Source organism: Dermacentor andersoni, chromosome 11 (assembly GCF_023375885.2).
Source record: "Dermacentor andersoni chromosome 11, qqDerAnde1_hic_scaffold, whole genome shotgun sequence".
Lineage (NCBI taxonomy): Eukaryota > Metazoa > Arthropoda > Arachnida > Ixodida > Ixodidae > Dermacentor > Dermacentor andersoni.
In genome coordinates this window covers 110417339-110443312 of record NC_092824.1, presented here as the reverse complement: position 1 = coordinate 110443312, position 25974 = coordinate 110417339, and the positions used below count along the sequence as shown (strand labels likewise).

The window sequence follows — 25974 nt, the reverse complement described above, 5'->3', positions numbered from 1 at the left end:
TAACAACTCAAAATATTTTATTATTCTACATTGACAAGCAGCAGTGCTCACACAGTTTTTTGAGAGCTGACCTCGGATACTGAGCACTGGATCTTTTGGAGTGCAGCTCCTTTACTATGCCATTTGAAAGCCTTGCAGCCACATTTGATTGAAATGTCCACACACACAGCTCACGATGCATGCACTTCTCCTGCCAGTGGGCTGAGCTCGGTGTGCTTTAAGCCTAACAGCGAACACACAGAGCGTTTGTATTTGTCCCACGACTGCAGGCTTTCTCCTCCGTTGTGAATCTCACACACAGCCTCCGCGTAGTCCTTCACTTGAGTGACACCCTTTACGTCGTCATCTGTGCATTCCGGTGGCAGGTGCTGCACATGGGGGTGGGTAATTTCCTCCTGTAAAAGAGAAACACTGTTCTGCTGCAAGTCTGAAACATTCACGAGGAAGGTTTAGCTCGCAGCCAACTCCAATTTCCCCATTCGAATTGTATGTGTAAGAATGCAGAAATGCTTTTATAAGACAGCTACGTAACTGATTTGATGAAACTTGTTACATTTGAGAAAGTTAAGTTATAGTTAGTGTAGGAAGCAGACTTTTTATTCAGGGCATAGAATTTTGCAATAAGGATTAATGTAATTGAAGCACGAAGTTAATAAATCCATGACCCAGCACCGACACAGATACTGCAGTTCTGTAAATGCATCTGTTAGAGCACCTAACGGTGGCAAATTTGATACATGAATTTACAGCTTGCCTGAAATTGTTATACTGTTTATGAGGGTTTTGCAAAAGTCCTACTCACAAATTAGTGGTATATATATCGGAGCAGAGTATAGCACATCAATTTTGTCTGCTTTAGATGTATTATTAGGTGCAGTTGGCAAAATAGCTATATAGTTTTTGATTGCCGAGGTACGGAGTTCTAAACTTGACACCAGAGTTCTTTTTTTTTTCTCCCAATTTTGCAATATTCAACTTTTTTTTTTGACAGTCTAAATAAAAACTTCGCTTTTTACAGTCCCTATATTTTAACATTTAAAAAAATATAATAAGCCTAATCAAATTTGGTGCAGTTGCTGCTGCGTAAAATAAATTTCTCCTTTTCCATGCATTTAGATGGGAGCGCCCAAGCTAAAGCTTCCCGTTGATGGGGAAATCTTTCTTCAGCAAGACATGGGATATTATACTGTGTATGCCAGTAAGCTAAGGCCCCTCATCAAAGTGCACACTAAAGAGTAGTAGTGGCACAAATTCTTTAAAGTTGCAAAAATGCTACCACACGCTTTTTGCACATACAAGGACAACATTTAGCAAAGGGATAGAAAAAGAGTTTTGTCTGTAAAGGACGCAAGAATCACAAAGTTGTTTTATTTTAGAAGTGTTAAGCGTATAGTTTCACTGCTTTGTGGTGGGGGATAGTACAGCTTCCTTCACTCAAGGCATTTGTTCAACTGTCACCATCACGATGCACCAAGGAAGGCAGAAAATTGGCAACATGAACGCCGCAAAGCAGCTACTAACAGCATGACAGTGCAACTGGCCGGTGGATTGGATTTTTTTTACTATTTGGCATAACCAATTGACATGTTTGTAGAACTACTTCTGTTCATATGAGGTACAGCGGCTGATAAGGAAGGTGCATTGTCGGTTTCAGTTTCATTTAACGGAGTTCAAAAAAAGAAGCATTCCATTTAATAAGTTTCTTAGCATTGTTTTTATGGGTAGTGAACCAAAGTGGTACCCCTATCCTGCTTATCCAGCATTTCTGTTTAAGTGAGCTTAATTTATTCAGAGTCCACTGTAACTTAACTTGACATTAAAGTTTTATGTTTCAAAATTACAACACCGACATTGTTGTGGCATCATGTAGTAATTAGGCTAGGTATGATGACGGTGTCCATAAAATACAGCAAGAGTGCTGGATGCGTCTTCCCACTGTTGTTGTGTGTTGCACATCTTGCATTAAATGCTGTACAGTTAAGGGCAGTACAACCTGTGATGCATGAACTGTTGTTTTAGAAGGATGAATAAGCTTGGTATCAGGAACCTAATCTTGCGCTTGTAGTTGCACCTCAATATAATGAATTATTGGATATAGCAAAACAAATTTGAGATGTTTCTTGCTGATATTAACATGTGTAATGAATATATGCTCATAATGCATATCGTATATAATGAAGGCATTTTCGTGTTGGATGTAACTTCATTAAACCCGGTTCTACTGTATTAGCAATAGAAAAATAAGTTCCCACTGTTTTGCTGCTGCACATGACAAGTGACTTGCTATGGTTGCATGTTCTGGCTAATGATGACAAGAGCCTTACCTGGCCAGCCAGTGACTGCTGCATACGTCTGACAAAACCAACTGCATTAGTTTCTGACCGGCTCTTCTCCCAAAAGAAGCACTCCATGTCAGACTCGGCCTTGTCTGCTTCCCAAGGCTCTGTGTTCTGGGTTTGAAAGAGGAGGGGGCTTTGAGTTGATCATGCGAGCAAGTAACATAGCCTCTGGTGTAAGCATCAAAGTCCTTGTTAGGCGTTTCACATTTCATAGGCTCTGAATGGTTCCACATTACTTGAACAACTTCAGAGATAAGCCTTTGCATTTGCGTTACATTTGTGTCATGTTTCTTCCTCTCGGTATGAAAATGCATACAAATGTGAATGACTTCTTCAAGGAACAATTTTGCACTAAACAGTATTAGGAGTGCATCAATGCAGTTATGTCCTACACTGATGCCACTACTATATTTCTACCAATATTAAAACAACACCATGCTTCTACTGTGGCATTTATACAATTTAGAAGTTTAAGTAAGACATATATTGGCATTACTTGGGCGAGTTGAAACATGATCTAATAAAGGATTTGCACATGCACACCTGCTTCAGTCAGGCACAAAAAGTTTATTCCTTTTAGGGCTGTAGTGGTCGTGCTGCCAGTAGGCACAGTGCTTTCTCGCAAACAGTGGTGCTGATGTGCTCCATAGCTTGGTCTACCATGTGTGATGAACTAGTTTAAAATACCGGAGATTTAGCTTGTCCCTAAACATATTACCATTTCAGGAATATCAGGTTATCGGAGAAGTTTTTGGCAGGAACATATTGTGATGCACAGTTTTAATCAGAGAGCACACAAAGCTAATACTGCACTGAGCTATCATACTCTGATGTAAAGGGTCAGTAGAGACGTAATCATTAACACGCAGCCCTTTCATGATTTTCCTTCAATAGTAACACTCAAACAACACAAAAATGTTTCGAATACATTGCAGTTGGACAAAGTGTCACAAGTTATCACTGCCAGCATTGCTAATGCCATTCATGGCTCCAGTAACCTGGCAATCTATAAACAGTAATAAGCTCACAAACAAGCTAAAACTATATTTTAAAAATGATGGACATGACAAATCACAAGATTATATACACTCACCCAAGATTCGTGGTACACAGCAGTAAGAAGGTAATGGGCATAGTCATAGTTCTGTTTCTTCAGTGGACACCTAAGGCACAGCAAAAAGGATGGTAAAAAAAACAAACAAAAGAAATGCACGAAATGGAAACAGCTATGTTGGCACATAATATAGTATAAGCGCGGTCAAAAATGGCTTTGCGAAATACAGATATCACAATTTTTCATGCAGTGATAATTTTGGCTGCAGTTAGAAGCAGAGCACATCTGCAAGACTCCTGCAGATTTGCTTTCCTCTTACGCAGACGTCTGCTGCATGTCTGCAGTTGTAGACACATAAGTGCCACATGCTGGCAATGCATTAAAACTCGGACAGCCAATTTCTGTGTGTGTTCATCCCCAGTACGAGGATGTCAGTGTGAAACTGTGGGTGCCTTCCTGTACACAATCAACAATGGCTTAAATGACTGCAAAGTAAAGTGTAGCTTATGGCATATTTGGCTAGCTGTTTGACTACTTTGCTAGTGCCAGTCAGGCCATACAAGACTGCTTTAGGAATGTATTGAAGGAATAAGCGGGTCAAATAGTGTTAGTCATGCTTCATTATTGCCATTTCAGCCCACTTGTGTTCACAGTGAAGCTTAGCTGCTGTTTTACATGCTCCTTGAAACACTGCCAGAGCGCTCTGCGACTGCCAGCTAAATGTGCCTTTAGTAAACTGAAACAGCTTGTCACTGTAATGACAGCAGATGGAAAATTAGTAATGTTGCTGTTGACACATCCAGAAATGTGTACCACGTAAGAAATCAAGCAGTTTCAAGCCTATGTGACTTGCCTGTCGGTGACAATAGTGAGGACATCAGTAGCAGGGTCATAGCGGTCACCAGCCAACCGAAGGAGCTTATCTCTTGCATGATAGTCAAGCTCCAAGTTTGACAGTTTTACCTGAAGAGGCACAATATATGTAAAGAAGGTGCACAATGGATGTCCAGAAGTATGTCATGAACGCATTGAGATATGGTACATTGCAATGCCTATAACAAAGCCGAATTTCATATGCGCCTTTTGTTACTAAGATGTTTGTAGCACAAGTACATGGGGAAGAAAAAGGAATAGTCAAGACAGAGTGCTACCTTCCAACAGAATTTTATTCATAGGAATAGCTATTTAGATATATATTTCCACAACCACATGTCACATGCATGCTTGCATGGCCTTCTAAGGAATTCAAACTCTTTATCACAAAAAACACAGTCTGACCGAAGTCTTAAAATCAAATCAGCTTCAATCATTTTGCGTGTCAGCCTGCTGTGGTCCTTGCTTACAAAGATACATGCATTACATGACTGCTTATAATCACAGCTGTTGCAATTATGCACGAGCCAGCCATCACGTGCATTCTTAATGTGATCTCCATGTTATCTGAGGTTGTCATTGATACAGTGACCTGTGTGACCTATGTACTGCTTCCCACATGGTAGAGATATACAGAGTGTTACAGAAACAGCCAAGGAACTGCACATCTTAATAATGGCATACGAAGAGGCCCAAATTGTAACAATGGTCATCTTTCATTAGCAACCAAAAACTCCTCTCATTGGAAAGGTAACATGAATTGTCATGCTTTTGCTTATGCCATTTTATGTGCTAAAAGATATGTGCTTGTGTTTGAGATGGCCATTATAGCAGCATACTTAGCAAAATCTGCTGTTTTTGCTGTATATGCTCTGAAATTGCAGTGGTTGGTTTTTTTATTAGTGTCCAGCATGACGTGTACTAGATGGTAATGCATCAAATGTCTTTTTTTTTTCTTTCTCTTTATTTTGTCAGCTTACACAAGAAACATCATAATTCCCATTCTTTGAATCAAAAGCGCAGCAACTTTCCTCTATCGTTGAAGATTTTCATGCAAAATGCACAACAGCACATTAAGGACCAAAATCTGAACATGTCAGAAAGAGGGAGGGGTGAACAGGACTCCAGGAGTCTAAGTGAGTGAAAATGCAAAAAGGCATGATAGATAAATGCATGCTGTGTCATACCCTCAGCGTAACAATCCTGGACCTGGGGTCTCTGATCGACGGGCTAGCATGGCAGTAGTCACTGTCAATCACTTCCACTGGGAAATGTTCTTCACACTTTTCATCAGTCTCCAGACCAGCTGGCCATGGGGTGCAAAATTCTGTGCGAAGATAATTTACGATAACTAAAAAGGATGCCAACCACAGGAAAAAAATTAAAAAATGAAGGAAACATATTTTGGCTCTTTTGATGGGGAATGCTCTCAATGAAATCGAGAGCACAATAAACAAAGCTATATGGGTTTCAAGACATGACATAAACAATGAGCATGTATGTGAGGAAAAGTTCTATCATTTCGATAAAGCATGCATTCTGTAGTTTGAATGATCAGTGATTCCAGGTGATGTCTAGAAGCCAAGTTTATTTCCCTTTTCAGCACATCTGCATTATCTCAGTCAATTGGGCTCCTCTTATCTTCCGTATGTTTTACTAGAATGTTCGATCTGATTCTTTTCTTTCTTAGATCATTAATATACTGCTTTATGCTCGAAATTTTCTGTTTCGCTAGTATACAGGGTGTCTACAGGGTGTTTCCTTTGAAACTTGGCACAGAAATCAACAGGCTTGAAGTGCTTTAGAACAGCTTGTTGGGCCTTATCTTCAAACATGCCTTCCAGCATGACAATAAAGCTGCCTTCCTTATCTGCTTCCATAATGGACAGCCCACCTTCCCTTAAAAAAATGCGCCACTCGGCTTGTTTGGTGGTGGACAGGTTAAAATCTGCAACATCTTTCATGTAATAAATACATCATATTTTGCAACATAGAAGTATGAGACATTGTTACATGACTATATTTTCCTTCAGTGTGTGATGGACATTTTTTTGGTCATGAATGCAAGCAGTTGGAGAAGCCTTTCTTTAGCCTTCATAGTGTTGCCTGCTACATGTGAAACATGACTTTGAGAAGGTTTGGAATTGTCAGGTGAGGCATACTCACGCCGGAGGACCTTGGCATGCTTGGAGAGATGAGCGGGTGTCAGGTGAAGGAAGTTTGGCACTTTCATGAGCTCCAAGTTGGCATACTTGCCCGGTGGTGCCCCCTTCTGACGGTAACCCTGACGCAGCGGCAGCGGCACCACTGAAGGGCGAAAGGACTGTGCTGTGGGCCACACGCTCGGCCAGTCTTGGTCCACGGGCATGCGCTCGCTACGTGGTTGCGGAACCTGTTCAGAGAGAGCGTTCCAATGAACTGAACACACAAGCAGCAGGAGCCACGTGTGTGTACGTGCAATATTTCTAGCTACAATTGGAGGCCTATAGCGAATCGCAGTGGTACACATCTATGCTGCTGTTTGGCATTGTTGTGTTGCAAACACCTAACCATGTCGGCAACTTGATAGAAATCATAATTGTAAGGCACATGGTGAAACTAATCATGAGCATTGGCATTCTATTTGTTAACGTCAATATCAGACGGGATTACTCCACGTAGTACAAATACTATATTTCTGCAGAGTCGCATGTTTCTGCACTTTGTAATTCAGTGCAATTAACTTGCACACTTCAGTTATGCTTTCACACACAGTAAACGAAGGAAAGAATTGACTGGTGCAAGTAATTTTTACATTAAACTTTCATGAATCACACAATGTTTATTATACTAAGCAACATTTGTTCTTTATGTGACAATGATTTGACTTTTGCCTGTTCCAGTTCCTTCATTTGTGATTAGTAGATTAAGTATATGTGAAGTCACTAAGAGGTACGGCAAATCGTTAGGAAAATGAGTCTACAATTTCCTTACAAAAACCAGATGCACAGTTTCAAATTTGTAGTCCAATACATTTCCATATGAATGTTGAGCATGACTAGTTTGGCAAAGCTCATGAACCAACGCAAAGAGGAACTGCAGAGTGTAACATCACAAAGATGTGCAGTGCTGCTGTTACATTTGATGTAAGCAAAACAATAATAAGCAGTATCTGTGATTTTTGTTTATGAACACGCAATTAATTATGCTTAACTTGTCAATTATTGATGAAGTAAAAATGAGCTCACATCAAACTTGATTTCCGGCCGTTTTTGTTTCGGCGGTTCTTTTTGCTTGTAGAGATCCAGCTTTCGAAACTTCCGATCTGCAAAGAACAGCATAAAAATAAATGTGCACAGTACTGATTCACGTCACACGAGTTCCTCTGCAATGCCGATAATGTAACTTGCACTGTACTTGTCCTACAGCTGCCGGTAATTCAGGCTGCTGGGCATGTATGAATCTGCCAGACAAAGTGTTGTGTGGCAGTTTTATGGCAAAGTGCGTTGTTGGTAGATTTTGTACATGTTGTACACAGAATAACAAGTAGGACAGGTTGCTCAATTACCAATGATATTTAGGGGGGGGGGGGGGGGGGCTAACGCGTCACGTGACAATGCACACAGGTACACAGTATGTGAGCACAATAAAGGCGAACTATAAACCAAATTTTACTAATGAAGCATATCGATCACATCGATATGTTTCACTTTGACGTATTACGATCAATATTCTTTATTGATTACACTCGGTGAACGTTGGCCATTACTTTGCGCATGCTGAGAGTCTGAAGCGTGCACATATATTGAAGTGATGTTTTCCAACAAAGATCAGTTGAGTAATTGAGGGCTTGTTCTGTGTCCTTCCGCGTCTCTTATTTTGTGGTCGTTCGGTATAACGAAGATTAAGCTCCTGCCTAGGCGTTTGTATGTTACGAAAGTACCATGGTATAAGGCGTTCAACACGAAGTGGGCTGTAACTTAGTGTAAAGCAAACGTTAAAGCTGTATTGTGTGAGGAATCCAACGAAATTAAAACCAAGAATGCAAAGATAACCAAACAGATATTTTTATACCCGATAGGCGTGACCGGTTCCCTCGGAGCAAGCATCGTTCGCTTTACCAAGGCGAGCGGAAGCAACGACTCCGGCTATGTATTCCACCTTGATTTACTTTGTAAAGGAATGAAAAGTTTTCTCAGGCAGCAGCCTTGTGGAACTCAACGCCGGTCATATTGGCGATCGAAGGCGGCGGCCAGCAGAAAGCATATCAGACAGTCTGCTCACCTTCTTCTAGGTTCGTCGCGTCCGATTTGTCTTCAGCAGACACGAAGGACGACATCCTTCGGCATAGTGCCTTGTTTGATGTGGACGGAAGTATTCTAACGCAGTTATGCACATCGCGAAGCACTGCGATGCTACGTGCCGGCGGCATATCGACTGCAAAAGTATAGTGTACTAGTACACTGCAGCAAAAGCAAACCACAAGAGAAAGTTGCGCACACGCGCGAAGCACGCCGAAACTACAAATCCCGCTATGACGTAAGAATTGCCCAGCGAGAAGGCTCCAATACGGCTGTCACACCGCTACTGTAAAGCGGCGCTAGTTGTCTGCTACAATAAAATTGTCGGTGAAGGGGCGCTGGCGTCTGTAGCGATATAGTAAGAGTGATTGATGGAAGAAAAGTAGAGAAAGAACGGAGACGTACAATAGCAAAGTTCACAATAGGGGATCAGGAAATTTGGTTGTGGAAGCTCAGCGTGGTTTTTTTCTTTCTTTTTTTTAACCTAGGTAGAACATTAGGCGGTATAATTGCAACGGCTTGGTGGCGCGACCCACCGCCCCGTTCCAAAGGGGACGTTCATAACATCCATCCATATGGCTGGGGTGTTGGCGCCGTTATTGTCTGCTACAGTTCAGTGCGGTGATCGTAGAGTCTAGTACACTCTAGGTGATCGCGTCTTGTTGGGTGATTTGCTTTCATTTCAATGCGGAATATATAGCAGGTTAGCATCAAACGCAATAACTCCAAAACATTCATAATTTTCATTATCCGCGTTCTTTACATCAGAAGGGGAACGGCAACAACAAAGGAGAAGCTATTTTCAAGAGTTTATATCACCTAAAGCTAAGAAATGAACGTCTGGAGCCCGATTCTGGGAATAAAAAAAATTCAAATATTCTTTGTTAGCATCACATACCGATGCAGCACTCCAAAAGTAGTTTCCTTCGACAGTCGTTGGGCAGCCCTCACTCTAAGTGTCCCTTCTGCCACACAACGGTAATCGTCATCTGCCTTGATGCGTTTCCTTTCTTTAACGCTGCGATCCTAGTACTTTCCAGTAACGAACGGCACGCGCGTTATCAGCATGACAGCATAATCGTCATCTGCCTTGATGCGTTTCCTTTCTTTAACGCTGCGAGCCCGGTACTTTCCAGTAACGAACAGCACGCGCGTTATCAGCATGACAATGATGTCATGCTGATTTTGTCATGCTGATAACGCGCGTGCCGTTCGTTACTGGAAAGTACCAGGCTCGCAGCGTTAAAGAAAGGAAACGCATCAAGGCAGATGACGATTATTGTTGTGTGGCAGGAGGGGCACTTACAGTGCTCATTGAAACAGCTAGCCGGTGGCAGCGTCAGGGCGGCGGGTGCACTTGCTGCCACTCCGCTACGCCTCTCCGCTCGCGACGGCAACACGCTTGCAGCAGCACGAAGCAATCGCACTACATAACACCTGACCGAGCGAACTTCCAGAAATGTCCGCGTTGAGGAAAGAATTTTGCTATCGACAACGTAAACCGCTTAACCCCTTGTCCGGTTTCGTGCTGTACCACGCAGTGTAATCTATGTCGGCTAGGAGTTTCTTCGGCTTCTTGGCGTTGAGGTGTCATATCCCACCGCCTCGCATGCCGACTTGAATCGTTGGTGTCAATTTTCGTTAAATTCCTGGCAATTTAACTTTCCGTCTGTCATCATTACGTAGGCAAGCCATCCCTCTTGAATCTTTCCCGTGATGTCTGCAGTTTTCACACACACTGCCCTTAGAGGCAGGCGGAATTGTTTTATCTCTGACTCTTCTGTCTTATGTATTATCTATTTGAATAATAATAATAATAATAATAATAATAAGAAGAAGAATTCCAAAGCTCTATCTTGAAATTTCACTGCACAAAACCACCTCAGCACAGCCCTTAATTTCAGCCACCTAGATCATCTGCATGATTGTTAGATATTTTCGGCTCCATTATAGGTATAAATGGTCGTACTGTAGCCGTACTAGCACGATACTTGGCTGTAAATATTCGTCCCGACGTCCCACAATATGTTGATCCGGTCATCACTCCGCGCCGTCCGGGATTTTTCCAACCGTTTTTCGTTCTCTTCGCTGATGTGGCTTTGACTGTCACTCACTGTAATCGAGCTTACTGTTGTCAAGGTAACATTCTAACACAGTCATGCACGTATTCGTGCGCACATTTAAAGTGCAGTGGCAGCCAATCGTGATAGCAGAGAAACAAGCGTACTTGAAGAAGTTGGCTTCTCCCCAGGGACCCTGTTATTGTGGAGAAGCCAGCCTTAAGTGCGGCAGCTACAGAAGTGCAGACGTACTTAATAGTGCAGTTTCAGATTATATACTTGTCATTGGGGGTTCGTTTTTTTTTTTTTCGGTATAAAATACATAGGGACAATGTGAGGAGCTCTCACTGTTAGTTTTCATGTGCTAAATTTATCGTGAGGGGCATACGGCGCGAGAAAAAAAGTTCCTTCAGTCCTCGCCAATACTGTGCTTAAGTTGTTTCGATAACACTCAAGTTCATTGGCAAGGATCAATGCAACCCTAGCGAGAGACCGTTTCAGCAGTCGGCGCGCACACCACCTGGTTGTGGCTTTGACGATATTGTTTCACGGCATAAGCAAATATCTTGTTATTGTTCCTCCTTCCAGGGAAGTAAACCTCTTCAATGCGTAGAATGAAACTTACGTTGCTCGTCATGAGGTTTCACGATTAGACGGTGTAGTGATAAGAACCCGAAAATTTAATTCCTCCCGTATTTCATTATTCTATCTGCGCAAACGTTCGTTTACGTATGTATTCCATGCCTGCCCGTTTTTGCCCATTTGAGAGACGGCTGCCTCACCAAGCTGCTCGTGGTAGCAGCTTTATGTGGCCGCGCCAGCATTTGTATTCAAAGCAAAGCAAAAAAAAAAAAAGGTTGGTTGATTGATTTTGTAATTTCTTTATTGAGTAGACAGTGAAATGTCACATAAGTTGCGCAAATCTTGTTACAAAACTTCATTTGATTCCAGTCTGTGATTTATTTGTTTTACATACCCTGTTGTAATTACCTAATAGAAAATACGAAAATAACAGTACTTTGAATGCGTTTCCTCTTCTAGTTCTGTATTACAGGGTATCCCAACTATCGTACACCAAGATTTAAAAATGCGCAAAAATCACGTAGCTGGACAGAACCAAGGCAGCGTTTGCCGTCGCTTGGAGATAACTCAACTTATCTGTTTTTGTTTTTTCATTCCACATAATTATATAATTAGTCTTAATTAACTTCTCAAATATAATTTGATGGAAAGTTTCAATGAGAAAATCGTAGAGCAACACAAAAAACTCCCGATACAGCTTTCTGTTGCTAAATGTGTTCTACATAAAAGTGTTTTTCCGAGCGTGAAGAAACCCGCAAATACACGCGAAGTGCCTCGAGCCATTGCTCGAGCGGCCAGTCGCGCGGCAATTTTGTATGTATTCGCGGGCATCTTTCACGCCCGGAAAAACACTTTTATGTAGAACACATTTTTCGTGCTGCTCTACAGTTTCGTCATTGGTACTTTTCACGCAATTATGATCTTTCAGAAGTTGGTTAATTAATCAAGAATAATTATGTAATTAGGCGGAATGCAAAAAAAAAATTATAATAATAATCTGAGTATCTCCAAGCGACGGCAAACAACGTCACCTTATTGGTTCTGTCCAGCTACGTGGCATCTGCGCATTTAAAAAAAAATCTAGGTGCATGATAGTTGGGACACCCTCCATTTGGCGGCTTTATTGTGAGGATTCCCTTCGCTCTATTCTATTCCTCTCTTATACCGTCACCCGCCGTGGTTGCTCAGTGGCTATGGTGTTGGGCTGCTGAGCACGAGGTCGCGGGATCGAATCCCGGCCACGGCGGCCGCATTTCGATGGGGGCGAAATGCGAAAACACCCGTGTGCTTAGATTTAGGTGCACGTTAAAGAACCCCAGGTGGTCAAAATTTCCGGAGTCCTCCACTACGGCGTGCCTCATAATCAGAAAGTGGTTTTGGCACGTAAAACCCCAAATATTATTATTATTATCTTATACCGTCCACCGCTGCCGGCCGATCCTATAGTGGTAACGTGTATATGCGCAGCGCCGCGCGGACAACCGACAAAAAACGCGAAGAGGAATTGGAATGGAATGATCGTTACTTCAGCCCGGTCCTATAGGTTTCTCGTTATTTGTTCGGCCGCCCCATTCTTTGTCAAAGCCGGTAGTGTCGCAAGTGGGAGGGCGCGGCGGTGCGCAAGCGAAGCGGCACAATTTACGGCGAGCGCGGTGCGACCTTGTCTGCGGTGACGCCGGTTTTGCGTTGGAAACGTGACCCACATTTACCCGCTGCCCGCCGTCGATAAGCGTTCGGGATTGTGCGTCTTCCTCGTGATGATAGCGGCGGCGCGCGCCCGGTCTACACTTGCCAGATAAAACGCTGTCTGTACAGCAGGTGTGGTCCCTGTTCGGCCTGTGTGAACCGCCGACTCGGTACACACGATAACGGACTCGACGAGGATGCAGTGGAAAATAAAGGGCACGTTTTGTGTACAGTCAGCTGCACAAAAGTTTGTGGGACACGTATGGCTTACGTGTCAGTTGTTGTGAATTTGTGCTCCGTTAATTAATGCCTAACCCTTCTAATTTAATGGGTCACTGTGTAGGCCGGAAGGACTATACACTAGACAATAAAGCTGTGGCCAATCACGCGGCCTTCGAGAGTGCCGCTGATCTCCGAGGCCATGGGTAAAGGAAATGATCCGCAAAGCAGAGGAAGTTTCACGAAGCAAAAAATTGTGATTCGCCCAACAGTGCCTTCTTCATGGGTTTCACGGATTTCAGGGCGGTCGCTCCACCAATTCTCTTCTATCGTATTGTTATACCTGTTCGTGACCCCGAAACTTTAGATTCGAAGCTAAGCATGTGCCAACCACTGCCAAGGATTCACGTCAAGGCGCGCAGACACGGACACAACAGAAGAGAACCAGGCAATACAAGCGCCATTTCTACTGTCTGGTTTTCTCTTCTCTTGTGTCCGTGTCCGCACGCCTTACCTTCTTTCACAACGAATCCTTACCAACCAGTTCAACTTTCTGTAGTTCTAATTCTGGTACTTTTCTTTCGGTCACTCGACCCTCGATTATAACAAGGCACCTCGTCGCCCCCCACCCGGGCTCGCCAGTACGTTTAACCAACGGGCCATCTACAATACTGGATTCCGTTTGAGACAAATTGGATTCCATCTTTCTTGTTTATTCATTTTTTTCTTTTTATTGTTGACTATGATCGTGAAACAATACCCGAAAATCCATGCCCTAGCTAACTTTTGCCATTACAGTTACTAACGTTTGACAAAGTAACAATTAACCGCCGCGGTGGCTTAGCGGCTGTGGTGTTGCGCATGCTAAGCACGAGGTCGCAAGTTCAAATCGCCGCATTTCGATGGGATTGTGAAATGCAAAAAAGTCCGTGTACCGTGCGTTGGGGGTACGTGAAAGATCCTAAGCTTGGTATGGTATGGTGTGGCAAAACTTTATTGAAGTCCTGCATATCGTGAGTCTTCACGAAGCGGGCCGCTCCCACGTCCGAGCCTCTCGGCCGCATCGTGGGCCTGCTGGACAGCCCAGAGTTGGTCAGCCATAAGAGGGCTGCGGAGAACCGCCTGCCATCTGGCCGAGCTGTTATTGATGATAGAGCGTGACCGGGCACACCGCCAGAACATGTGGTCTAACGTGGCTATTTCTCCACAATCGCGGCAGGTAGCATTGGTGTAAGTATCCGGACAGATTTTATGTAAGAGCGACGGATTGGGATACGTATTCGTTTGTAGTAGACGGAGCGTTGATGCTTGAGCTCTATTGAGCCGCGGATGAGGAACAAAGTAGGTTCTACGGCTGAGATAGTAGTGTTTAGTAATCTCGTTGTAGGTGGAGAGCGTGTCCCTGTTCTCTGGGGAGTCGGCTTGGTGGTCAAAATTAATTCGGAGTCCCCCACTACAGCGTGCCTCACAATCAAATCGTGCTTATATGGCACTTAAAACCCCAGAATTAAGTCGGTTCATTAAAAGTAACCTTCAAAAATTTTTAATGTGACACACCTTAAATTTAGTTCCACAGTGGAGAGGATCAATAACTTGACTTTGCCTGGGGCTGCAAAATGCCTCGAAAATATAGCTTGTTCTTGGACTATTTTGTTGATATCCGATGAAGCCATTACATCGCAAATAAAATGAACATTAATATTACAAGACCGGACACCACGGGAGCACGAACTTTCAGTTAGGAATAAAGGCAGTGAGCATCTGCCTGCGCATTTCATGACTTGCAAGCAAGTATGAACTTCGGTATTCTGGGAGTAAAGTAAAACTACTGGACGCGAACTTTTGGAAGCCTTTTCAAATCAGGAAAAGAGGCGCGGATTGCGTCAGCAATACATCTTTGCGTCTATTTGGAAGCGAGACGTATTTTTAATGTTAGTTTTCTTTGCCGTGGTGATCCCTATGCGCATGCGCATTTTATTGTACGCTTATTTCTTTTGGTCTTCTAGGTGACTAATAAATCAGGTGTGAGGTAGCTAGCGGCCATGGTGACGGGCCTTGTGGTCTTTGTGTTCGTTTTATTTGCGCTATATAATGGCTTCACCAAGTGCCATGAAAAGCTTCCGCTTGCAAAGTAGACAACCAGACGGCCGTATGGTTAAAATGACACTAAGGAAAAACAGTAATTCAGTTTACTATGATAAAGCATTATTTCAGAACCCTGTTTTAGATAATTTCAATACTGCAGGTCGTACATGTGTAATCTTGGCCTTTTGCATTGGCGCGAATCCTGCAGATAGCCGCTGAAACGTTGCTATGATCCATGTATGGTCTTCCCTCTGTTCTGCCAACCACTTCTCCTCCCAAGTTGGTTCGTGCTTCTACGGTTGAATCGACACAGATTGCCTTCAATATGCTCTTTAGTGGCCTAAATCACATGTTTCGCATAAAAGTGTTCAACGAGACTAAATGTTCTACAGGAAAGCTATTTGTTACGCATTAAGATGCCAGATTAAAATTCACACATCAGGTTTAATCGTTGCGTGAAAATAATAAGAGTTCGATGTTCCCTCATATATTGTTCCCGACTGTACTTGCGGCGTTTAACGCTGCCCTCTTAATTGATTGTTGCGTCAGCGAATCAGAGGCCGTCGGATACGTTAATTCCTGCGTTGCAGGCCATTCACTCCTCTTTGCGTGCTGCTGCCGATCTTTCAGCAAGTCTGCCGGCACAGCTTTCACAAAGAAATCATATCCGAGACCGGCGCAATATATAAATTGCAAGATTCGAATAACTAAATTCATTCGCTGTATTCGATGTCAACGTTGATGGATGAGGATGTTTACAAGTTTTTGCTCTTCGCCTTGCTGTCTTGCGCACCTGTTCTCTGTATACCACCTGTTCTTTTTTATCGGATTGAAGAAATCGCCTGTGACAGATTGCGTTGTTCCGCTTTTCCAGTTGCACTTGTGGAAGAGGCGGACGTCACGTGCGCGTCAGATCACTATGCCCAGGTAGCTAATTAAAAGGAGTAACTAATCATTCGTCATCCATTTTTAGTACGCACGTTGCAATTGCGAAATGGAGGCCGTACGGTAGTAAAGTCATGTTTTCTTTAGCAGAAATCTTAAGCCTATAGCACCACTTTTCAAGTGTTCTACATGCATGTGCGTTTCAGTTCAGTTTCCAAAAACTGCGCGTCAAGCAGATAAAGACGATATTATTCCTAGAACGCTAATCTATTTTCTTTTCTTAGTATTTGAGGACGGATATATATACCGAAAGTGGCAAAAAAAGAAAAAAGTATTGGGATTTCTGCTAAGCGCAACACGACTTCACTGCTGCTGTTCGACTTCAATTTCTCAATCGGAGCATGCATACGTGGTTAAAGTGAATAATTATACGGTTAAGTTAATCTATTTAATTAGCGACCTGGGCATTGTGATTTGCGGACTAAGTAACGTCGTCCTCTTCTGACATTCCGCCTAAACAGACGGAAATGCGCGATATGCTCCACACGATAAACCTACCCCGGTAGCTTAGTGGCTATATACGGTGTTGCACCGCCGAGCTCGAGGTTGCGGGTTCGATCCTGCCCGCTGCGGCCGCATCATGGGCCGCATTCAGATGGGGGCGGGAAAAAATCAGAAAACTGCTCGTGTATTTTAAGTGCTCGTTAAATAACTTTATGGGGTGAAAATTCATCCAGAGTGCCCTACTACGGCGTGCCTCGTTATCAGATAAGCCGCCATGGTTGCTTAGTGGCTATGGTGTTGAGCTGCTGAGCACGAGGTCGCGGGATCGAATCCCGGCCACGGTGGCAGCATTTCGATGGGGTCGAAATGCGAAAACACCCGTGTACTTAGATTTAGATGCACTTTAAAGAACCATTTATCACATTGCAGATGGAGCGGAAAGAACGAAGAGGCCTGGCGTTTATCAAACGTTATTCTATACGCAAAACGCCTCTCCCGCCCCCCAATTCTTCACTCACTTTCGTTGTCAACCCTAGGACTTCCTGCGTCGAAATCTACGCGGCCAGAGCAGCTGCGCGCGATAGTTAGCACTAATAGGTCCACGGACTATACGTCACGGAGGTGACATGCAACGGAGAAACGAGACCGGCTTGCGCTTTGCGGCTTCGCATTTCTCGCACCTGTTTATCTAGGGAGCCATATGCATATTTAGTGCGCCGAGCACTTGCGTCCGAGACCGCTTTCCCCTCACGGGGCAGCAGTAGGCGGCAGACGTCTGGAGCAGGGAGGCGGCGGATCGGGCGCCGCTTCGACGTGAGTCATGTGTACGGAGAAACACGAACAGCGAACCCGCCCGGAACGAACGGACCAAAGCGAAACAATAAAAAATATGATGGGAAGCAAGTGAGAGAAGGAAAGGTTGCTATCACAACGCGCAAGTTCGTCAGGCCGGTCGTTTCACTCGTTGCCCGCTGCTGCCAACTTCACAAGTTGGCAGCAGCAGCCAGCTCTCGCCACCGTTCCTCCTCCATTCGCCCGTAAAAGAAAAGCTGCTGCGTACGCTTGCCGCGTAGTCTCGCAAAACGCTGCCAACAGCGTCGTCCGCTCGCTCCTCCTCTCAGCTACGCTGTAAAAGAAAAGATACGCAGATGCGCCGCAGAGCGGCGTAGTTGTAGGTCGTTCTGTCGGTTCAGTTCCGAGCAGAGATTCGCCTCTGCTTTCTCTTCTGGGTCGTCTGCGTACCGCATCAAACATGTCCGGTTGCCGTCTGCTCCCGCCCTCTCATGTGTGCCGTCGTCTGCTGTTGGGTGTCCAAGCTGGGTCCAACGCGAGGTCCTTGGACCCTACCTCCAAGACCGGCGCCAGGCGGGGTCTCAAGTCCATGTACGGCGGCCGGTACCTGGTCACCATGCTACCGGGTCACGGGATCGGGCCCGAGATGATGTCGCACGTGGAGAGCGTCTTCACGCGGGCCAGCGTCCCGGTCGACTTCGAGCGCGTCGAGGTCGACGACACGCCGGAGTCCCTGGAGAGCGCGCTTCTCTCCATACGACGCAACGGCGTTGCCCTCAAGGGCAACGTGGAGACGGAGAACCCGCTGAACGTGGAGCCGCGCAACCTGGCGCTCCGGAACGGACTGCAGCTGGACGTGAACGTTGTGCACTGTCGCAACCACCCGGGAATCCGCACCAGGCATACGGACATTGACATTGTGGTCATTCGGCAGAACACCGAAGGTGCGTCCGTGCGGTGCTTTTTTTTTTAATATATATTCTTACGGGTTCTGTGGCTTATTCGTTTAATTGTTTTAAATTATTCGTACCTTACTGCTACCTCCGAGCTGTTATGAAAGGGGAGCTATAGCAATGCGACGAAGTGGAGGCATGCTGTACAATTTCGGCCGTGAGCTCGCGGGTTTTTAGCAGCCATCACAGTGAAATCCAAGAACCGAACCTTCGACATCGTGTTCAGCCGTGAAATCGCAAAAAAAAAAGAACAGAAGAAGAAAAAAAGGTCTCAATGCTGCCAATGCCGGCCACTACGTTGTCAGTAATCTATAAACGTATGTTGCTTTATATATTACGTTCATCCATGGAAATGCTGCGCCGCGTCATGCACGTATATATGTATGTATACATAAGAAAGAAAAAAAAATGTCATGCGACGTATTACAGCAAATAGAATGAAATTAAGGCTGCATGCCGTCATGTAAGAAATTGTAGCAGTGACTTGTGGAACTGTAGTGTACTCTGATACAACTTACAAGCCAAGGTTTATAACACGATTTCATCAGGTTGACAGCTATTAGAACATTTTCTTGCGTATCGTTCTGGTCCATCACCTGTAATACAGGTTAGTTCTTTCCGTATGATTGTGCAGAACGCCCTGTCACCGATAAAACAAAGATCGTCAACGAAATGACAGCCACCGACGCAACTGGATGATTTTGAAGCCAACTTCAGTCACTTCAACTAAGATTGACGTCTGAACAATGGCGCGCGTTTCTAAATTTGGCCTTTAACGGCTGCTGCGTTGTTTGTTCCGAGACACGTGTATGGGTTTTACTCGAGGCCAGCTCAAAACCTTATATGTGCTAAAGTAAAAGAAGGCCATATAGCTGCAACAAAAGTTTTCAGAATTATGAAACCGCGAATAACTCCCGACTTACAAGCTGCGATTTTCAAGTGAGATGCGCTCAAGTGAAGGACACGCGCTTCGCTGTTAAGCATCAAATCATCCCGCGTTTTATCGCAGTTTCCGAATGCCTAAACATTTCAAGGGCGCGAGTGTACATTTACAGGTCGAATTTTGTTGCGTCAGACTGTTTCATGAACGCAAACATTTCGCGCCAATACACTGTGCACTAGAGCAGCTCAGATATGTTAAGCGGTGATACGTAATGCAGAGAATAATACTTCGGTCATTGCCTGGGTCTGACCCTTTCGAGTAATCCTCGCGCTTATCTTTAGCCGGGATATGTTTTCTTGACACACATATGAAAAGGTCGATGCAACCGGACACTTCCAGCGTGGTCGCGTTATGTAGAATCGCGATATCTGTATGATCCCTTCCAAAGTGTGAGTGGAAATTAAATATCCCAGTAACTTTTTCTCAAGATGGAAATCAATAGAATCACAACTATTTTTTTTATGTGGAATGGTCGGCCACGATGTGGATGGCCGCACATTACTTCGTCGAAGCAGGGTGTGTGCTGGCGATTTTGTCACCCTCACTGCAGGCATTATAACTTAACGTTTTGTCTGCCTGTGCAGCCTTACGTCACTGCATTTCGCTACGGCAAGGATGCGGTGCGACGTATAGTGTAGAAAGGTGTCTAACTATGTGCTGATGCTGCGAGAGTATAAACTACTTATCAGCCCATATCGTCGGGCTGTAGATCATTCAACTGGGTCTCCGCTATGTGTACTTCGCTGTCCAGCGTTTCGAACGATTATCTACGGCAACAGCTAACCGCCGCGGTATCGTAGTAGGGGCTACCCTGTGCCTCATTATCTGATCGTGGCTTTGGCGTGGCTGGAATAATATATATATATATATATATATATATATATATATATATATATATATATATATATATATATATATATATATATACACGGCAAGAATTTGAACTGTTTACGTTTAATGAGAAAAACATGACTCGTTTTAGCCAGTGCAATAGGGAATCATTCCATCAGCAGGGTTATCTCGATTGATGTTCTGAGCGGTTGTCTGTCCCTTTAACTGAACAATACTCACGCCAGCAAAGTTTGTCGTAAATTCGCTAGTTGGGAGTACCGATCTTTTGGGTGCACGTGTTTCGGATGGGCTATCAGGCATCGACATTACGTCGTATACTCACGCAGTCACTTGTACTGTACCACTACTACGATCTATTCCATTTCTGACCTTCCTCGAACCGTTCCTTGGGCCTCTTCTATAGTACTTCTGCTTTAAGCAGATTAATTGCTTCCTCCTGAGAGAGAGGACATTAAATTTGCCTAAAGGCCACATGTTTTCAAAACCTGAAGCGTTCCGTATTTTCCTGTGACATGTCACAGCGTCGGGCCCAGCGCACAGCTTTAGGGCAAATTTTCGTCCGTGCACCGGACTCTGTAGCACCAAGGTATACAATGGAGTATCTCGTACGGGTTTATCGGAAAGGAAGCTTCCGCAAAACTGACTTGTCATATTTTAGACCGGGCGTGCGCACCGCTGGAAGTTGGAGAAAGGGATGCCTTTCATGCATCTGTTGTGTTTCGGCGGCCATGCTTGAGCAGTCGCGTAAGCACAGGCATTGTTTCTGACAGCCAACGGCTTACCCAGCCAGGCCTGCGTTCTCTGGTTACGCAGACGGAGGCACACGTATACCCTGAACTTAATTGACAGCTGCATAGGGTCAGACGTCGCGTTCTTTGCTCCGCGAGACAATGCGCCCTGCGCGTATTGTCCTCGAGACAGCCACTTCTCGAGTGACGAAGACGTGTGCGTCGCCGGTTAACTTGGCACTACCGAATTTCGGGACAGCGAGGAGCGTCATTTGTGTCAACGTCCGTAACCTTGGAGCAACGAGGGTTTTTATGCAGACCTCGAGTATTTGGCGGCCGACGGAAGGACAAAAGTGCAGTGGCTTTGCAATTTTTCACAAGAACTGTGCATAACGTGGGTGAAGTAACAAATGCAGCGTCCGTTTTAGTGACGCATATACACGGTATGGCTACACCGCTAGTCTTAAAAAAGTGATCAAAATTATGTAGTGTTTCTATACAGGTTTGTTTAAATGCAATTGAATGTCCCGCATCGTTTTTACAAGCGATAACTCGTATCTCGTATCCAACTCAGGGATATGGATTCAGGTGTATTTCGGATGTGTTCGGAGGGGCAGGAGGAAATTTTGGGGGTCTATAGATATTTTCGGTGTACTCCGTGACGTTACTTTACCTTGGATTAGAGCGCAGGACCATCTTCCATGCATAGTAAAATGATTTACATCTCTATACATTTCTTCGCGTAACCGTATGTATGTGCTTTTCTTTTTACCTTTATGCGCTTGGTATAGCTTATCGGTCACACCCTGCCATTCGCTGTGCAATACTTTGAGATAAGTTATTGCATAGAGCCTCTCCGCTGCTCCGGAAGTGCGATGATAATGAGGGTTGGCGAAGGTGGGAGTCAGTGACAAAGCGATTTAATGAGTTGGATTCGAATGGAATTGTTACATCATTCCGATAGTGATCAACATATTGTCAAAGCACTGCAAGAATATGGGATATACTCCACGTGCAATATATATGGTTTGCATCGACGTCAACGTGGCCGCCATCTTGGGGTGCACGCCGAGAAGCTGCGTAAACACGAAACGTGACAGTACGATAGGCGTGTTTGGCGCCTAGTGACAAATCGGATAACTGATAATCAGGTGAAAAGCGGTCACCGTCGAAAAAAACAATACAATGTACGCGAGTGATAATATGGTGCCCTGACGTCGTCGTGGCCGCCACATTAGGGCGCTATCACGGTGAGAAACTGCGTCTGTGACGTCAAGCGAAAACTCTAATGATGCGACTACGAAACACAAGTATAGGAGAATCCGCCGACGCCCGGAAATTATCGTGTGACGCTTGTACGGCGCAATTTCTATTAGTTTCTCTTAACGGCGCCAGGACGTCACGGTCTTGTTCCGCAAACGTCATTACGCTTTCGGAAGGTGTCAGTGACATGCGTAGCATGAAGGCAAAGGCCAGTGCCCCTTCAGTGGCGCGAAGCGTGGAATCTTGGAGCCGTGACGTCACGCTCGGGGCTGAAGACCCTTACAGCTGACTTTTTTTTCTATTGTCACCTGACAAGAGCGAAAAGTTTAAAGCTATATCACATCGCTCCTCAGGCAAATATGACGTCATTGTGCAATATAAATATGCGAAATTTGTCTCGATTCACTTTGCGCCAGGTTTCTTTGCTTATATATAGCGCACGTGCTGCAATGAGGTTCTTAAAAAAATACGCGGCTTAAGCTTGCCAAAAAGAAAACAAATCATAACTGTTTTCAGTGTATCGGGAAAGCGTGAACTCGTGGTTTCCCATTTACTTGCCCTGTCCTATTACATTCCATGATTTTTAGATGCCTCGCGACGTTTTCTAACCGCACAGAGTGGCATATTGGTGCTCTGAACTGTAATTTTTAACAAGCTGTCAATCGCGGCCATCTCCGGGGCAGTTATTTTCGCAGTGCTCTGCCGACCTCGCATACATCACCGTAAACACTTCAGCTTTCTCGTGTGTGTGTACGATTTTCGCGCTGCCCTCGAACGCAAGTGCTGGCGCGTTCAAGCGAGGCGACGTTCTGAAGTCGCGTGCCATGTTGCCCGCTGTCGGTATATACTTCACGAAAGATTTATTTATTTATTTACCCACCGCGCCTAGTGGCATTCTGGTTGAATGCCTAACAGCTATCGCCGTGGAAAATATTGTGCCCCTAAAAACGCACTGTAATGTTCCGTTCTAGTCAATAGTCGGCGAACAACGGGACAAATGCCTTCGTGGAGACAATCCGGCCGCCAACTATCATCGCTTCGGCGGGTCTTTATGTTAGTGCGATTTCTTTGTTTTGTTCAGTTCCTTTCTCGCTCAAGCGCTGTAATAATCTCTCACGCAGATAATTTAGCGAATGCGCTGACTCGAAAGTTCAACGTGAAGAACGGGGACAGGAAAACGCAAGTATGCGGGACAAATCCCGACTAACAATCTGCCTATTTTTCCACGTTCTCTCATACTATGTAATGTGGTAAAAAATGATTGAAAGAAATAGATACTGTCATGTCTTCACTATACGATAAATTCAGAAAACCATTACATTTACGCGTTAATAAAAACCGTGATATTTTAGAGGCAGGCACTTACAAGTAAGTACCTTGGCACACGTTAGACAGCAAACTTTCTTGGTCTACACACATTTCTCGAATATGTTCATCAGCTCTAAAAAAAGATATGGTTTCTCTGGAGAAAACTTAACAATGCACCATCTCATGTTGCAGTTTTCGCATATAACGCTTGTGTTAGAGCAAAGCTTGAATACGCCGCGATTGTATGGGACCCGCACAAAAAAGGCGACATTGCACAGCCCGAGCATGTTCAGAGGAGCGCAGTGCGATTTATTTTCAATATGTCGCGAAGACATGACTTGCCCACTTTGTCAATGCGGCAGCACTGTATTCCTACTCTGGAGTCCCACAGAAAAGTTAGAGCCGCCTTGCGTTTTTACACAACTGTCTTTCCGGAACTACTAAACTTATCACACCAAGTAAAGCCTCGATCTACAAGGAAAACTCGACGTACTCGTGATAGGGCACTGACGCCGATTTTCGCTAGGACTAACGCGTTTAAGAATAGCTTCTTTCGTAAAGCTGTCTCGGAGTGGAACAAATTACGTGCAAGTGTCCCTGGTTCTAGAGATTTTTTGCGTGAACTGGAGTGTCATTTTTTGCGGCTGGTAATTTACCGTATCCTATGTGTGTGACATTTACATTGTGCACTTATGTTTCTTTCTTTTGGGTGGGGGGAGGGAGGGTGTTGTCGGTTGCACTTATGTCATCACGATTGACTGCCCCTCCTGCTCAGACCGCATGCAGTAGTGGTTCCCAGTATGTACAAATAAATAAATGAATAAATAAATAAATAAATAAAGCGTGTGCTTGCGCCATCGCTGGCGTCTGTCTCTTTCCATACTTCTCACGGATGTATAATTATGAACAACGCATGGAAACATCTGCTAGTCGCGCTTTGTCCCGTATACCGTGTGCAACTGATGTTATCTGTACCTCTCACTCGTCTTTGTGCTTCCGAGTGAGCGCGCTTTCAAAATGATCGCGCACTGTCGCCGATCCAGCCCGCACGTTCTAATCGTGCCCGCCTCGCGCTCCCCCCCGCAGGCGAGTACAGCCGCCTGGAGCACGCCAGCGCGCCCGGCGTCGTCGAGAGCCTCAAGATCATCACGCGCCAGAAGTCGACCGAGATCGCCCGCTACGCCTTCAACTACGCGCGCATGCACAAGCGCAAGAAGGTCACCGTGGTGCACAAGGCGAACATCATGAAGCTCTCGGACGGCCTCTTCCTGCGGACCTGCCTGGACGTGGCGAGCGAGTACCCGGACGTCGCCGTCGAGGACATGATCATCGACAACTGCTGCATGCAGCTGGTCCGGCGACCCTCCCAGGTATGTGTGTTTACCACACAGGCGTCCTCTGCACTGCATATACGCTAACGAAGCAATGGCTGTGACTGCCCGGTTTCGGTTTATAAGTGAACGCAACGATACGAGGACTGGCACATTCGGCATGGTATGACCGATAGTTATGTTGAGCTTGGTAAAGGTTATTAGAACTGGCAGAGGTTATTAGAACGTTGTGCAAAAAAGAAGAAAATAACGGTTCAAATGAGCGCTCTGCCGACTTTATTAGATGTGTATTCGTATATACCTATAGGTACGCCTTAATACAGCCTGTTTCGGGAAAGCGGATAAGGGAAAATAGGTCGCGGTCACAAAGCTACAGAGTCACTAAACAAGACCGCTTTCCATGGCGATCGCCAGGGAGGAAGGAAGCACCACGACGGTGGTGCGCCGCCGGTCGGTTCCATCGCTCGTAAGATGCGAGCTTGTTTTTTTTCTCGATGCTATGCCTGTAGCGAACACTGGCCGTACATGTTTGTGCTGCCCCGATACTTCGCAGTTCGACGTCATGCTCGTGCCCAACCTGTACGGCAACATCCTGGTCAACATGGCGTGCGGCCTCACCGGCGGACCCGGCATCACGTCCGGCCGGAACTACGGCCGCGAGTACGCGGTCTTCGAGACGGCCACCAGGAACACCGGCAGTTACCTGGTGGGCAAGAACCTGGCCAACCCCGCCGCCAGCTTCTTCGCCGCGGTGGATATGCTGAAGCACCTCGGACTGCGTGACCACGCCTACCTGATCAAGGACGCCGTCGAGAAGACGCTCAACGAGGACCGCATTCACACCCAGGACCTCGGAGGCATTGCGACCACGAGGGACGTGGTGGACAACGTGCTGCGCGAAGTTTCGCGCCACACGACCGTGCCGCTGGACAACAGGCCGCACTTGGAGGAGGCGCGGCGCTCGCACGCCTGACCCCGGATGTAGAATTAAAAAAGACTTCGATTTGTTCCGAGACGTGAGTGCGTGTGTGTCAGTGCGAGCGACCGTTGTGACATTGCAAGTGCGCACAGCACGAGCAGATGAGGGCAGAGACGACAACGAGACGGGACGCAGGCGATGACCAACAACCGTAACTGTACTGCGTTGCCTTCCTGCCCTATAGACAAAAAAAAAAAAAAAAAAATGAGAGAGAGAGAGAGAGAAAACTAGGGGTTTGCGAATATTCGAAACTTTAGA

At 45.2% G+C, this 25974-nt stretch overlaps 2 protein-coding genes across 2 annotated transcripts; one reads left to right on the top strand and one right to left on the bottom strand.

The window, feature by feature from the left end:
* On the bottom strand, positions 1–8799 carry mRpS35 (mitochondrial ribosomal protein S35). Its single transcript, XM_050186312.3, has 8 exons — positions 8530–8799; positions 7494–7570; positions 6433–6658; positions 5454–5593; positions 4247–4356; positions 3433–3502; positions 2325–2450; positions 1–395 (listed from the first exon to the last, which is right to left on the bottom strand). Exons 1-8 carry the CDS (start codon positions 8675–8677, stop codon positions 171–173), a joined length of 1122 nt encoding a protein of 373 aa, XP_050042269.1. The 5' UTR covers positions 8678–8799; the 3' UTR covers positions 1–170.
* An 8512-nt stretch (positions 8800–17311) lies between these two features.
* Positions 17312–25752, top strand: LOC126539461 (isocitrate dehydrogenase [NAD] subunit gamma, mitochondrial-like). The gene is made up of 3 exons (XM_050186311.3): positions 17312–18303; positions 24493–24776; positions 25291–25752. The coding sequence occupies exons 1-3, from the start codon at positions 17820–17822 to the stop codon at positions 25708–25710; spliced, it is 1188 nt and encodes a 395-aa protein (XP_050042268.1). The 5' UTR covers positions 17312–17819; the 3' UTR covers positions 25711–25752.
* The last annotated feature ends 222 nt before the right edge of the window (positions 25753–25974 follow it).

Bases quoted from the DNA above. Each gene is read 5' to 3' on its own strand.
- mRpS35 (XM_050186312.3), bottom strand. From the start codon at position 8,677: ATGCCGCCGGCACGTAGCATCGCAGTGCTTCGCGATGTGCATAACTGC. The intron at 4,357-5,453 runs GTATGACACAGC...GTGCCTCTTCAG, and splicing joins CCAGGATTGTTACGCTGAGG to GTAAAACTGTCAAACTTGGA. The intron at 3,503-4,246 runs GCAAGTCACATA...GCTGTGCCTTAG, and splicing joins CTCACTATTGTCACCGACAG to GTGTCCACTGAAGAAACAGA.
- LOC126539461 (XM_050186311.3), top strand. From the start codon at position 17,820: ATGTCCGGTTGCCGTCTGCTCCCGCCCTCTCATGTGTGCCGTCGTCTG. The intron at 18,304-24,492 runs GTGCGTCCGTGC...TCCCCCCCGCAG, and splicing joins CATTCGGCAGAACACCGAAG to GCGAGTACAGCCGCCTGGAG. The intron at 24,777-25,290 runs GTATGTGTGTTT...GATACTTCGCAG, and splicing joins TGGTCCGGCGACCCTCCCAG to TTCGACGTCATGCTCGTGCC.